We start from the raw sequence: 12,839 nt of genomic DNA, 5'->3' as shown, positions 1-12,839 counted from the left end.
TAGGAATCACAAAGCCCATGTGTCTGTACTTGCAAAGTATTGAGTAAAAGTACTCAGTGGGGCTGCCTTTGAAGATGGTCCAGCGACTGCAACTGGTCCAGAATCGAGCTGTGTGGCTGGTGAGTGGTGGGGCCGCTAGGGGACATATCGAGCTGATTCTGATTAAATTGCATTGGTTACCAGTTGCTCCCCGAGCCCAATTCAAAATGCTTGTTTTGACATATAAAGCCCTAAACGGCTTGGGCCCTGAATACCCGAAGGGCCGCCTCCTTCTATATGAGCCTACCCAGCAGTTAAAATCTAGCAAGATCTTTTGAAAGAGCCGTCCCTCAAGGAGGTAAGAGGGATGGCTTGTAGACAAAAGGGCCTTTTCGGCAGCTGCCCCCAGACTGTGAAATGCCTTCCCGACTGAGATTCGTTTGGCGCCCATGCTGGTGACATTTCAGCGTCAGGTCAAAACTTTCCTGTTCCAGAAGGCTTTTAATTGAAATAATATCAACTGTGGATCCTGATGGCAATTTTTAGAGTATCTATTTTAATTGTATTTTAATTGTTTTATCTTTTTATTGTATTTGTGAGCTGCCCAGAGACCTTGGGTATAAATTAAACAAACAAACAAACTGTTGTTTTAAGGTCAGGCTTGCTCTAGGCGCAAAGGCTACGTACTGGTGGAGGTTGAGGACTTGCCCCAGCGTAAAAGGTGGTAGATTTGTGGCTGAGGAACTCCCTGACCTAAGTACCCATGCTCCTTAGGGAGATTCGGTCCTGACAAGAAGTACATGTACTCCCCTGATTCAGTGCTGTGTCATATTAACACAGCGCAGATTTCAGAAGTCTTATTTACTTATTTACTCTTATTTACTCTACCTATTCATGTTGATATGTAGTAGTATTTGACCACACTATCACTATGAGTACACCAGATTGCATGTTTTGTTGAATCAGAGGTAATATAAACTCAGCAGCAAGCCAGCTTGCTCTTAGGTTGGGGATGAAACAGGTAGAAGAAGAAGTGTAAAGGTGTGGTAGGAAGTAACAAGAGCGCTGCAAGGTTAAGGCCAAGAGATATTTGGCAATGTCTACTTCTCAATAAATCTTTTAAAAAGACAAACACCCAAAAGTTACTATTTGTTTCCATTTAGGACCACATACCATGCAGTTACCTTAGATAAAGCTTTATCCATCTCCCTTATTCTGCACAACATCATCAGTGCATACAAATAGCCAAAGACAGATTGGCTGGCGCTTATGTCCAGTTCATGTACTTTGTATTTATCTTATTTATTCAGCTTATAAACCACTCCATTTCAGAGGAATCATGTAGATAACAAGAAGTTAAAAACTGATGGAAAGTAAAATAAACAAAATGATTTCTGAATTTTTCATCCTGACAGAAAGCAACATAATAAATTTAATAAGTAACACCTACCTTCTAGTTTATCTTCCTCAAATGCAGATTCTAGGGGTGGACCAAATAGTGGTGCTAGGGCTGTAGTATCCTCTGGTGCTTTTTTGCTGCAGTAGAGTATATAGTATATTGAACAACAATTATTGGTAAGGACCATTTTTTCTGCAGCAAAAGTGAGTTTTGCTGTAAGGGATTGGACCAGTCTTGACCAATCCATCACCTACACAATGGTTGAAATTCTGTTGCTTAGCAGACACCAAATTGTAATTTGAACAAAGTGTCCCCACCATGATTCTCTGGGGACATGCACACATGCTGGCTTCGTGCATGTACGCATGGGACCTGAGAAGTTACAATCTGACTTATTTCAAGCAACAGGATTTCAGCCAGTAAGTCACAGCTTTTATGCCTCAGTTTAAACATTGCTGACTATAAGTTTGTGAATACATTTGCCTCTGACTCTGTCTACAGAAGGAAAAAACTCTACAGTATCAACATCACTTTTACAGGAAGTGGCAAAAGCAAAGGGAGTCTGCAGGGCTCTGGAAGCCAAATTATACATTAAAGAAAAACCAGACACGATCAGTGCTAGTGCACAAGAGGCGTGCCCGAGGCAGTCTTTCATTTCTGAAAGACCTGAAATGTTCTTGCTATGATCATCACAAACATCCAACACTTAAGGAATTCCTTCTTCTATTGTAGGATTATCTGTAACATATAGTTAGGTCCTCATTTATCCTGGAACACAACTACCTTATTTCCCACATTGTTTGAATATGAGGTACTCAAATAATGTTATATACTAATGGCAAACTAATTGGTACATTAGCAGGGGGAACAGAAGAGTGAGAGTGACTGCTTTATTCTGGATTAGCCTGTCTGGACAGCACTTTAAATATGAACTCTCGGTATAGCAACACTTTGCTGTAGATTTTGCTTGCATTATTCTATAGCTAAAAATGAAGCTTCTGAAGTCTTTTATTTCTTGATAAATGAATACTGGGATTCAAGCCTATATGAACATATCAGTCTCTGATCTAGATTCCTTTCTCTCAATCTCAGACACGCGAGAACTCTTCTGTAGTCATTCAGTGCTCACAGAGAATCATCCTGCACCTACCTAGAGTCAATTTTATCTGAACATTTTATTGTAGTAATAACTTGATTTTTTTCCACAATTGAAGCCTTAGACTTTAAATCTGGTAATAAGACTAAATCCTGGACAGCCTCTGACACAATAATTTGGAAAACCCTCTGCTCCAACAAAGAAATTCTACGAATATTGGAGCTTTTGAGGTCTTAAATCCCAACATCCCTGTTAAAGCTTTCAACTTAACCTTACTAACTGAAAGCCAAAGACCAATAAATAATGAAACAAAAGAAATAGCCACTGCTCCCAGCAATTAAGAGTACATCTTACAAGAGGAAGTGCTTTTGTTAGTGTCATGTTCTGCTGAACAAATTTGCAGACCTTCAATGTAATGTGTTACTTACTATATATTATTTTCAAGGTAACGGGGGCAGAATTATCTTCCCTTTGCAAAATATGATTGGAAAAGGACTGTTGTTTTAATTTGTATTTTATTTAATTTATTTTTGGTGTAACAAATAATATTTAATACATTACTATTTTGCTCAAACACCTTTTTGGAGCTTTGAGGAGATTTTTCAAAACTGAAGACATGCTCCTAATTTTCACATGAATGATGTGCAGGTAATGAATTTCACAGATTTATTTTTTAAATCAATACTAATGAGTTTCAGGGAAGGTGGATTTGTAACTAATTACATAATAGTTGAAATCCAGTAGCAAGTCACCAGAGTAGGCCCATTAAATCAGTGAGGATTTGGTGAGTCAACACCTATGTAAGTTTCATTGATTTGATGGGCCTCTTATAGTTGTGACTTCCTACTGGACTTCAGCCAATGAATTTCTCAAAGCTTGGAATGTTTCTTCCTAAAAGTGGCTGCACATTTTGCCTCATATCTCCACTTCTAAAAGGCCAAACAGTTTGTATATATGCACCACTATTTCTCATGTACATATGTCTGTACACAAGAAATAGCTGTGCACAAATAACCTTTCAATGTTCTCTACCACACTTGTGGCATGAAAAATTGTGGGGACCACTCCACAGAATTTTGCTAAGGCAAAGAAAATTTATCCAATAATTTTTCAAATGTGGAGCTCATCAACCTTAACGGTTCTAGCAAAACTTTGTTCCTTTTCCACAACAGATTTTGTTTTTCATACTGCCAATGGAAACAGCATTGTGTTGGCAACCTGGCCACCATTTTGGTTTGTGAATGAGACTCTGTACTTAATGTTATTTTATGGTAGTGGGTCCCAACCTTGGGTCCCCAGATGTTCTTGGATGAAAACTCCCAGAAGCCTTTACCACTAGCTGTGCTGGCCAGGACTTCTGGGTGTTGTAGTCCAAGAACATCTGGCACCCCAAGGTTGGGAACCACTGCTCTATAGTATTTTAGTGGTGACAGTAGACTGTGTGCAAAGTGGCTTATTTCTAGAGGACTGATTGTGCAAAGTGGCCTTCTATTTTAAGCGAAATAAGGAAAAGAATTTTTTTCTGAGGAATTTTGGCTCTGCATTTGTTGCTATTCTTCAGGATTCAGCACATCCCTCATTATTTCCAAATTTCATTTTTCAGGGGTCAAACTTAGAGAAATGTTCTCTCTAAAGCAGATGCTTATAATACTGCTTCTTCAATGTAAGCTCTGCAGTGAGGACAAAAGTGACACTAGTTCTATGATATATCTGTACTCTAAGTTTCCCCAAATTTTATTTTTCCATAACAGAGGCTTCAATTTTTCTGCCTCATTTTCAGGGACTTTTAAAAATGTTCTTGGTTTTACTTTAAGCTCACTGTAATACTGCAGTGTGGGCAGAAATCTGAAAAGGCCATGTAGAAGGAGTTATTTCATGACATATTCCAGATTTAACTGAAGTCTGGCAAGGGTGAAGGGGTGCAGTTGCCACAGAGATGTTTGCGCACTGAAAGCTATGTTATCTACAGACATTATTTGATCACTTCATATGTAAAGAGAAGAATCCTGAGCCTATGAGAATTTATCCAATTTTTTTTCTTATGAGGTTCTTTACAAAGAGTATTTCTTTTCTGTCAGGTTGCTTGAGGATGACCAAAATTCTCATGGGACACATTTTCAGCAGAGCAGTACTCATTACATGTGTCAGTCAGCTCATCTACAGTGTCTGCATTACCATCTGATCTGGGGATTACAGTCGATCTGGAATGGAGAAAACTATCCTCCCTCCCCATCCCACAGAAACTCTGGAGGGAATAATATTTATTTTTCTGTTACTAGAGTGTCTATTTCATAACATTTTTGCCCTGGAGAGAAAAGAGAATGGTAGTTTATGTAAGAGAAGAGCACAGAGTTAAAAGATACGATTTTGCTAGTAAAAAAGACATTCTAGAATGTGTGCATTTTTTTAAAAAAGGAAACAAACACAGAATTACTGTTATGAGACAGTATACCTGATGAACGGCAAAGGTAACAGTACTACCATACAACGTTATTCCATGCTGAAGATTCCCACATCTTCCCACACAATAAATTATATTTCTTTATACAAACCTTAGAAGTTCTGGAGTAGGTGTAGAACGCCTGGGTCTTGCTATCTCTTCACCTAACACAGCAGACACAAGTTTTAGGTAATTTTTCTCATTCTAGAATAAATGCACATATAACTATTCAATTATGTTCATTGATCTGTTCTCATCAGCATTATAGCCACAGAGAATATGCTACTTAGCATCTGCACAATTTACATTGCAAAAACAACTAGAATGTTGTGCAATTGATGTACTGTATTTTCTAGACTCCTAATTGTGCTCTCAGTTTATTGTGAGGTGCCTAAATAAGGTTGTATGATATAGGTACTAGACTAACTATAGTGGTCCTTAACATAGCAATGGCGATTTGGAAGAAATTTCATAATACATTTCAGTCTGGTTCTGCATCTACTGATCTTGTTTATTTTTAATTTACTCATCCTTTTTACTTATAGTGGATATAATATATGGGTCTTTGTAATATGCAATGCCTAAAAAAATCTACATTCGTTCTTTTACAACCAGATTCTATTATTTGTCATTTCTATGATTTGCACCAATTATTTCTTTGTTTGAAGTACTACAGTACAATTAATAAATAGATCAGAGAACATTCACCCAGTGATGGGTAACACGAAAAGCATTTGAGGTAGCTAGTGTCAAATCTTCCATAGTATATATTGAGGGGCTTAGGGTATACTGTTCTGGAGTAGGTGTGAAATTGTCTAAAGCCTCATTTTCTTAGACTCACCTGGCCCTGCCAATTCCAGTCCATAGCCTTTGAAGTGACTTCAAATTAACCTAGTTGTTCTCTGTGTGACTGGGAATTAGAATTTATTGGGGTTCCATCCATTTTAAGAGGTGGTGATTTATTTCCTTCCTCATTATAATCCTGGCATTCTCTGCTGTTCCTTCAGAAATCATATAAAAAAACTTTCTTTGGTTTTAATCCAGAAGGGGTGGGATGGTAGTAGAAGACTGGATGTACATTTGATGTAGGTGCTTTGAGTCTTTCACTATTAGCTGCTACCTTTTTCTATATGTCTCAGTGTGTAATACCTAGTAGGTTGATTTTAACAATAGGAGTTGGCTTCAGGCACCCAGTATTGATTCTACAGCTTTCATTGAGTGCTACATCTATCTGCACCAATTAATTTATTTTCATGTTGACTAATTTTAAGTGAGTTTTTAAAATCGTATTTCATCCAAATCCTTCATGATTCCAGATATATAACATCTGCTACTTAGGGTCTGTTGGACAAGTTTGCATACGCAGTCAACTGCAAACATTCCATATGCCTTTTTATTTAAAATGCGTCATCTCATTTTCACACAGTCAGAGTTCATTGATTTTAGCTGCTACAAATTCATGCAGAACTTTTCAGTAACAGGAAAAACAGTGTCCTCATTCTATTCTGAGAAGTACACCATTACCAATATATAAAATAAAATCCCCTGTTATCGTCAGTCAGAGCTGAATATTAACATGTAAATCTGTGACACCTTTGAAGATTCTAGGCATATTCATCTTCCAGAAATATATTATATGCCCCCCATTAAATATGTATATGCATATAGTATTTACTTACTGGATAAGTTCCTTTTAATTGTACCCTAGAATTAAATAAAAAAAACTACAGTTTAGGACTAGCACCAGAAGTGTAAGACAGTAATATAAATGGCAAAGTAGTTTGTTTGGAAAGAGGAAAATGAAATAAGAAAATCAGCACGATTAAATCAAAATATACATGAACTTGGCTTCATATACTCAAATTTGAATTATTATTCTCCTTTACTAATTCATTCCACTTGTGACTGGCAATCAGTTTGTCTATCATTCTTGAACTGGAACTAGGCTATGCACGTATCTATTCTCTTTCTCCAAAAGAAAAAAGAAAAAACATAATCAAAGGGGGGGGGGAAAGGACATAAAGATTTACATTTGTAGGTATGTAATTATATACATTATATAATTATTATATTCACTATAATGATGTACAGATCATTTTATTCCTTCATTTCATTTCATTTCATTCATTCATTCATTCATTCATTCATTCATTCATTCATTTACCCTGCCCATCTAATGACAAGCCACTACTCTGTGCAGCTTACAACAGAAAATAAGCAGAGTAAAACCATAACAAAAGACAAACTCACCCCCATACCTAGAAAAACACTTAAACAAACTATGCATATAACTGCCCAAAATGGCAACAGCAATACTACCACATTCAAATAAAAATTACACAATTGAACAATAGATCAACTCAAGTCAAATCAAATAGGGAGAAGGTTCTCAAAAGCCTATCTGAAAAGCAATATTTTAATCTCTCTTTTTAATGTAGTATAGATTAAGAAGAAATGCAAAAACATCTCAGCATAATAGTGAAGATTGTGACCACGTGACTGACCACGTGACTGAACAATCCTAAGGGTGCAAGCTTTCAAACAGTGACTGTCCTGGAACATCAGGACTATGTCGCAGGATATAAAATAATTTAGAACTGGGTTGTGCAAATGTCCCTAATTACACACATTGGAACAGCGCCTTTGATTTAAAGAAAAAATTGATTCAACAGACCATGATATTCTAGAATTGGAGTAACTGATCTCCTGACGACCACATTCAGAGTTAAAAACAACAACACAAACCACATCGTTTACGGGATATTTCTGAAAGTTTTTCCTCTTAAGCATTTGCAAAACTATGACTGATGTTCCCTTTGACTGGCATTATTTTTCCTGTTTAGCTGCATCTAAAGGAAATAGTCACAAGTTTGAAATCTGGTACTGATGAGTTTCAGTTTCGCAGGACGAATTCTTTCTTCCCTTACATTACAGTATTGAAGTTCTACTGCATCCTACTGCAAATTGCACCAATCATCTACGGAAAGGTTACATCATATGTCCATCCTTTAACCTTGGAGGGCTGAATCTGCTCCTACAGCTCCCACCCTCATTTTTAAAGAAGCTACTTGAAAGAACAAAAAGAGAGAGATAAACCTCCAAGAGTAGGACAAAAATTGGAAACTATGCATGCAAGTACAAAAGGAAGACCTCCCAAAGAAGATGAGAATGAAGTCACAGTCAAACCCATGACTTGGCAAGAACCCTTGGCAAGAATCAGTTGTTCTGAAATTGTCCCAGACACATTATATACGATATGCGCATGGTAATCACAATTGTGTAGTCACAAAGAGTAATTTGCTTTTGTTGTAGTTTAGTTCACAAAGCCAATTTAAAGTAAATTTAGATTACAGTCATCCCTCCAGTCATGTCTACTAGTGAGTTAACATGGAAAGCAATACAGCTCCTTACCGGGCTACGCCTCTGTGACCAGCAAAAGGGAAACAGAACAGACACCTAATCAGAGAGTGACAATCAATGATGACGACAACAACAACAATAAAAAGGTTTTGTATGAAGGCTGGCCAAAGACATTTTGCATGCTGAGGCGAAAACCAAATTGCCATTTCCCCACACTGACCTTCCTAAACAGACAGATAATTGACTAGATAATATCCTTTACCACACCTGAAGGTGTCCATCTTAGTGGAGAGCAGCAGGCTAAGGTAGCCAGTTGAAAACTGCTAAGATAAGATGATTGTTTTAAGATACTCTATTCTTCTACTGTGAACAATTGTGATAATTGTCCACGCTTGAAGAAGTCACTGCCTGGGGATTGTGGGAAGTGTTATTAAAAAGTAACTTTACAAAGTTCTAATAATTCTGCACGCTTTTAAACTTTCTCTGTGTTGAATATACAGACCAGTCAAATCCAGAATGAATTTCAAGAAAAGAACATTCTGAAAATGTATACAAAGACAGCTGTGACTCATCAAACAGCCTATTCAACAGACTCCTGGGACTTCAGATAGAAAAACAGAGACATCACCCATGGTTTTTATTTTAAAAACCAGGTTGTTGTTGTTGGTGGTGGTGGTTGTGTCCAGATTTAACTTTGCTATAACATTTATAATCCAGCTTGTGGAAGGCCTTTCCGTGGGAGGCTAGATTGGCCCCTTCCCTTTTATCCCTCTGAATACAGGCGAACACAATCTTATTTAGACAAGCTTTAACTATTTAGGCAGTTTTTGATCCTCTGCACTGGATACTATTTTCATTTTTTAAAAATGCATGTTAAGAGGTTTTAAATAGTTTTAATAAATAGTTTAAATGCTGTTACATGTTTAATTGATTTTTAGTGTTATAATTTATTGTGGTTTTAGTTAGTTTTTAAAATAATTTGTGGGCCACCTTGGGTCTCTTTATTGGGAGAAAGGTGACATACAAATACAAATGAAAATAAATAAATATATAGCCAGTTAAGATAAATAACGTGAGAACTATTTATTTATTTATTTATTTATTTATTTATTTATTTATTTATTTATACCCCGCCCCCCCTAGACAGCGTCTACTCGGGGTGGCTTACAAAATCATAAAATATCATAAAATAACAATAAAAACCGCACAATCAAATAAACAACATTCATAATAAAAAACACTTGAACATTAACGAGGCTGGAATTGCTAAAACAGTGCGCTTCAAGTGACACAGTATAAAAACCCTGGCATTTTGTATTACACTGTCGCACTGAGAAGTTAATCTGAGCTCTTTCCTCATGATCATATTTTTTTTCCAGCTAGATTCTTCAGATCTTTAGATTTGGACACTGTAGGTGCTCAGAAAATGCCTAATCAGAAAATGCCTAATCAGAATGCAAAGATACACAGTTAGGCTCAGACGCAATTGTGCTTATAGATGATACATTGAATTCAATGGGGCAAATAAATCATAATTAACATAAACCCCCTTGAAATGTGATGCATTAGACATTCCAATTTGAGTGCACTGTCCTAAAATTTTGGCCCCAATTACAAAGAATAAGGTGGCTTTGTTTTTTGTGGTGGCAGCTGCACTCTAACACATTCCTATATACCAGGATGGGAAATTCTGGCTCAGACGACTGCCCAGCTGGAGGGAACGTAGAATGGCACCATGGTGTCAGTCCTGCTATAAAAACATTTTACCCCCTGAGCCAGTTTCCCAGGCCTGTTTCATGTTCCCTGCAGCTGCATTTAAGTCTTTTTAAAAAGACTATTAGGGGAGTTAGTTACAATCCTTTCGTCTTACATGCAGCCTTTTTTCCCACCTAGAAATATAGATAAAGAAGGAAAAGGCTTCTATATGAAGGCTGGAGGCAACAATTGTATGGAAGACTAGTCAAGGTCTCTCTCTCTTGCCTTTCTGTCCTCCCCTTGTTGGGAGCAATTTGACAACCTGAGAGTTATATTTTGGTTTTAATCTGCAGCAAGAAGTGAGTAAGGAGAAAGGCAGATACATGAGTGTTCAGAGGGGAGTTACTGTATATTAATTTGTGTATTAGTAAACAGGCATTCAGACAGACAGATATGGCACACTCAGTTTTATAAAAAGTACATAAATCTTAAAATTTCATTTATATTTTTAAAAATAACATATGATTACATAAACCACTTTCATTTTGGGTTCTTGCCTACCAAGAATACTTATATAAGTTCTTAAGAAAACTAATATAGTTGGGATATCTGGTAACTACTATTCAAAATGCACAGATACTCTCCCACCCGTCCCCAAAGGGCTTCATTAAGATTCATGATGATTCATTTGGATGGCTCTAAAACAACACGAGTTCTAAATGTACAAGAATATTTTCCCTTTTCCTTCCAGTAAATATTCTCTGTCATTTTCATTTTTCATTGCACATTATACTCAGGGCAAAATGTTTCTTCAAATACAGATGTAATCAATATATCTTTTTCAACATTTTGGCTTCAGACCATCAATATACAGCCCCTACCTAATGATAAATTTAGTGATGAATTGTTGTGTAGGGAAACTGAACCCAACTCTTTCCTGAAAACAGGGTATCTACAGGATATTAGTGCTGTTTGTGACAGCAGTATCAAAGCCTTATAAAAGAGCAGGGTTTATATACAGCATCCCTTTAGATGTGTGACTTCCATAGATATATATCATGCTTGTAAAACTCTTATGCACACATATATTGAAATCCTGTTGCTAAGTATAATAAGTCACACTAGAGGAGACCCACTAATCAATGGGAATTTGATGAGTCAGCTCCTCCATTTGTTCCATTAATTCAAATGAGTCTACTCTAATTGTGACTTCAATGTAGTAAGTCACAGCTAAAATTGGCCACATTGAAACAATGGAGTGGATGGAGGAGTTAGCTATCCAAATTCCCACTGACTGGATTAACATTTTTAATGCAACTTATTATACTAAGTATCCTTGCCATGGATATATCCTATCCATTCCCTGACAGGACATATATGCCAATGTAAATGAAATAAAACTACTACAAGTACATTAGCCTACCCTTTAATTTATTACTGCAAGTGTTTCTCACACTTTATTATGGCCGGATAATTCAGAGAAGGAGCCAAATTAACCTATCAACAGAACAAAACTCCATCTCTAGATGAGGTTCATAATACTGGCATTAGATTGTTGTCTTTATATTGTTTAAACACTCAAAGAAGGCAAATCATTTTGTGAAATGAACGGGGGCAGGTGAGCAGCCCAAGCTTAACACCAGGCAGGATGAAACAGTCCACTTCAGATGGCAAATTGAAGGAAAATAAATAGTGATTTATTCATAATACTTCATATCTGAAATGTAGGGAATTTGGATTTTTGCCTGAAGTATCAAAATAATCATGGACTGTCTCTGTTTCAGCTACTTTTTATGGTGGCATCAAAGAAACTTGAGACACTTCTGTAATACTGTGACACAATTAGCTGAGTGTTCAGTTAAAGCACTAATAAACTGCCTCAACACTGTATGCTTTAAAAACAGGAGTGGCCCTTGTCAGGCTGCAGTTTCCATTGGGCAGGAATGTGAGGAAATGTGAGGGCTGCTGAGAACTGCAGTCCAACAACATCTGGAAGTCCATAGTTGCGTATCTCTTGTTAAAAAACAACTTCTTTCTTTCAGGAACAATCAGGAACTGGAGGAAACATTATAGAGGTTTATAATTACTCCAGGAAATTTGCAGAATCCAGATTTCTTCATTCATGGAATATAAACACTAAATTCCTATTCATTTTTGCAGTGAGAAATTCAATTCTACAAAATGCATTATATTATCAGTTGCATACAATGCAAAAATGCCCAAATACAGCAAAATGGCCAGTTCTGATAATGGAAACCCCATGGACATTGATCAGTGGCACAACCATTAAAGTTTTCTAATTGGACACTTTGGGGTCTACAGAGAAGTAAAAAAATGGATCAAGCACGTTAAAGAAAAATATTAGTTAAACTGGCAGAAATTAAAATGTGAAATTATTTCTTACCGGACTTTTCCTCTATAGTATGCATTATAAATGAAGAAAGGAAAAGAAATTTTCTATTCATAAAAGTTTTAAAATATCAGTCTCCATGAAATGACACATCATCATCATCATCATCATCATCATCATCATCATCATCATCATCATCATCATCATCATCATCATCACAGCAACCCTAAGAAATAAATCCTATTTATTGTAAAAAACAGAGTTTTGCCTTAGCATATGAGTAATGATGTTACTTGTAACATGCTAATTTTGGTAACAAGGAGATAACAATGGTCCCTTTAAAATAAATTATATGATTACATTTCTTTCCCCTCTCTAATGAGTAAATAATATTTTTCTGGCTGTCTTTTTCACTTTTGCAGTAAAAATGCTTTTGGAGCACATTTCAGGATACTACTTTTTCAGATGAATTTTTAATGGAGTAAAAAAGTAATACTGTAAAAGGCAATGGACAGCATAA

At 36.5% G+C, this 12,839-nt stretch overlaps 1 protein-coding gene across 8 annotated transcripts in view; it reads right to left on the bottom strand.

The window, feature by feature from the left end:
• The window catches only part of SGIP1 (SH3GL interacting endocytic adaptor 1), a 167,510-nt gene that overhangs the window by 80,727 nt on the left and 73,944 nt on the right, over positions 1-12,839 (bottom strand). For all 8 annotated transcript variants that reach the window (XM_072997769.2, XM_072997771.2, XM_072997772.2 and 5 more), the window contains 3 exons: positions 6,594-6,618; positions 5,027-5,078; positions 1,430-1,515 (listed from right to left, as the gene is read on the bottom strand). In XM_072997769.2, the coding sequence (XP_072853870.2) occupies positions 1,430-1,515; positions 5,027-5,078; positions 6,594-6,618 (163 nt within the window). The remainder of the gene's footprint in view (positions 1-1,429; positions 1,516-5,026; positions 5,079-6,593; positions 6,619-12,839) is intronic.

Source organism: Pogona vitticeps, chromosome 4, assembly GCF_051106095.1.
Source record: "Pogona vitticeps strain Pit_001003342236 chromosome 4, PviZW2.1, whole genome shotgun sequence".
Lineage (NCBI taxonomy): Eukaryota > Metazoa > Chordata > Lepidosauria > Squamata > Agamidae > Pogona > Pogona vitticeps.
The sequence above is the reverse complement of the archived record's forward strand: the minus strand, read 5'-3'. Positions and strand labels throughout refer to the sequence as shown.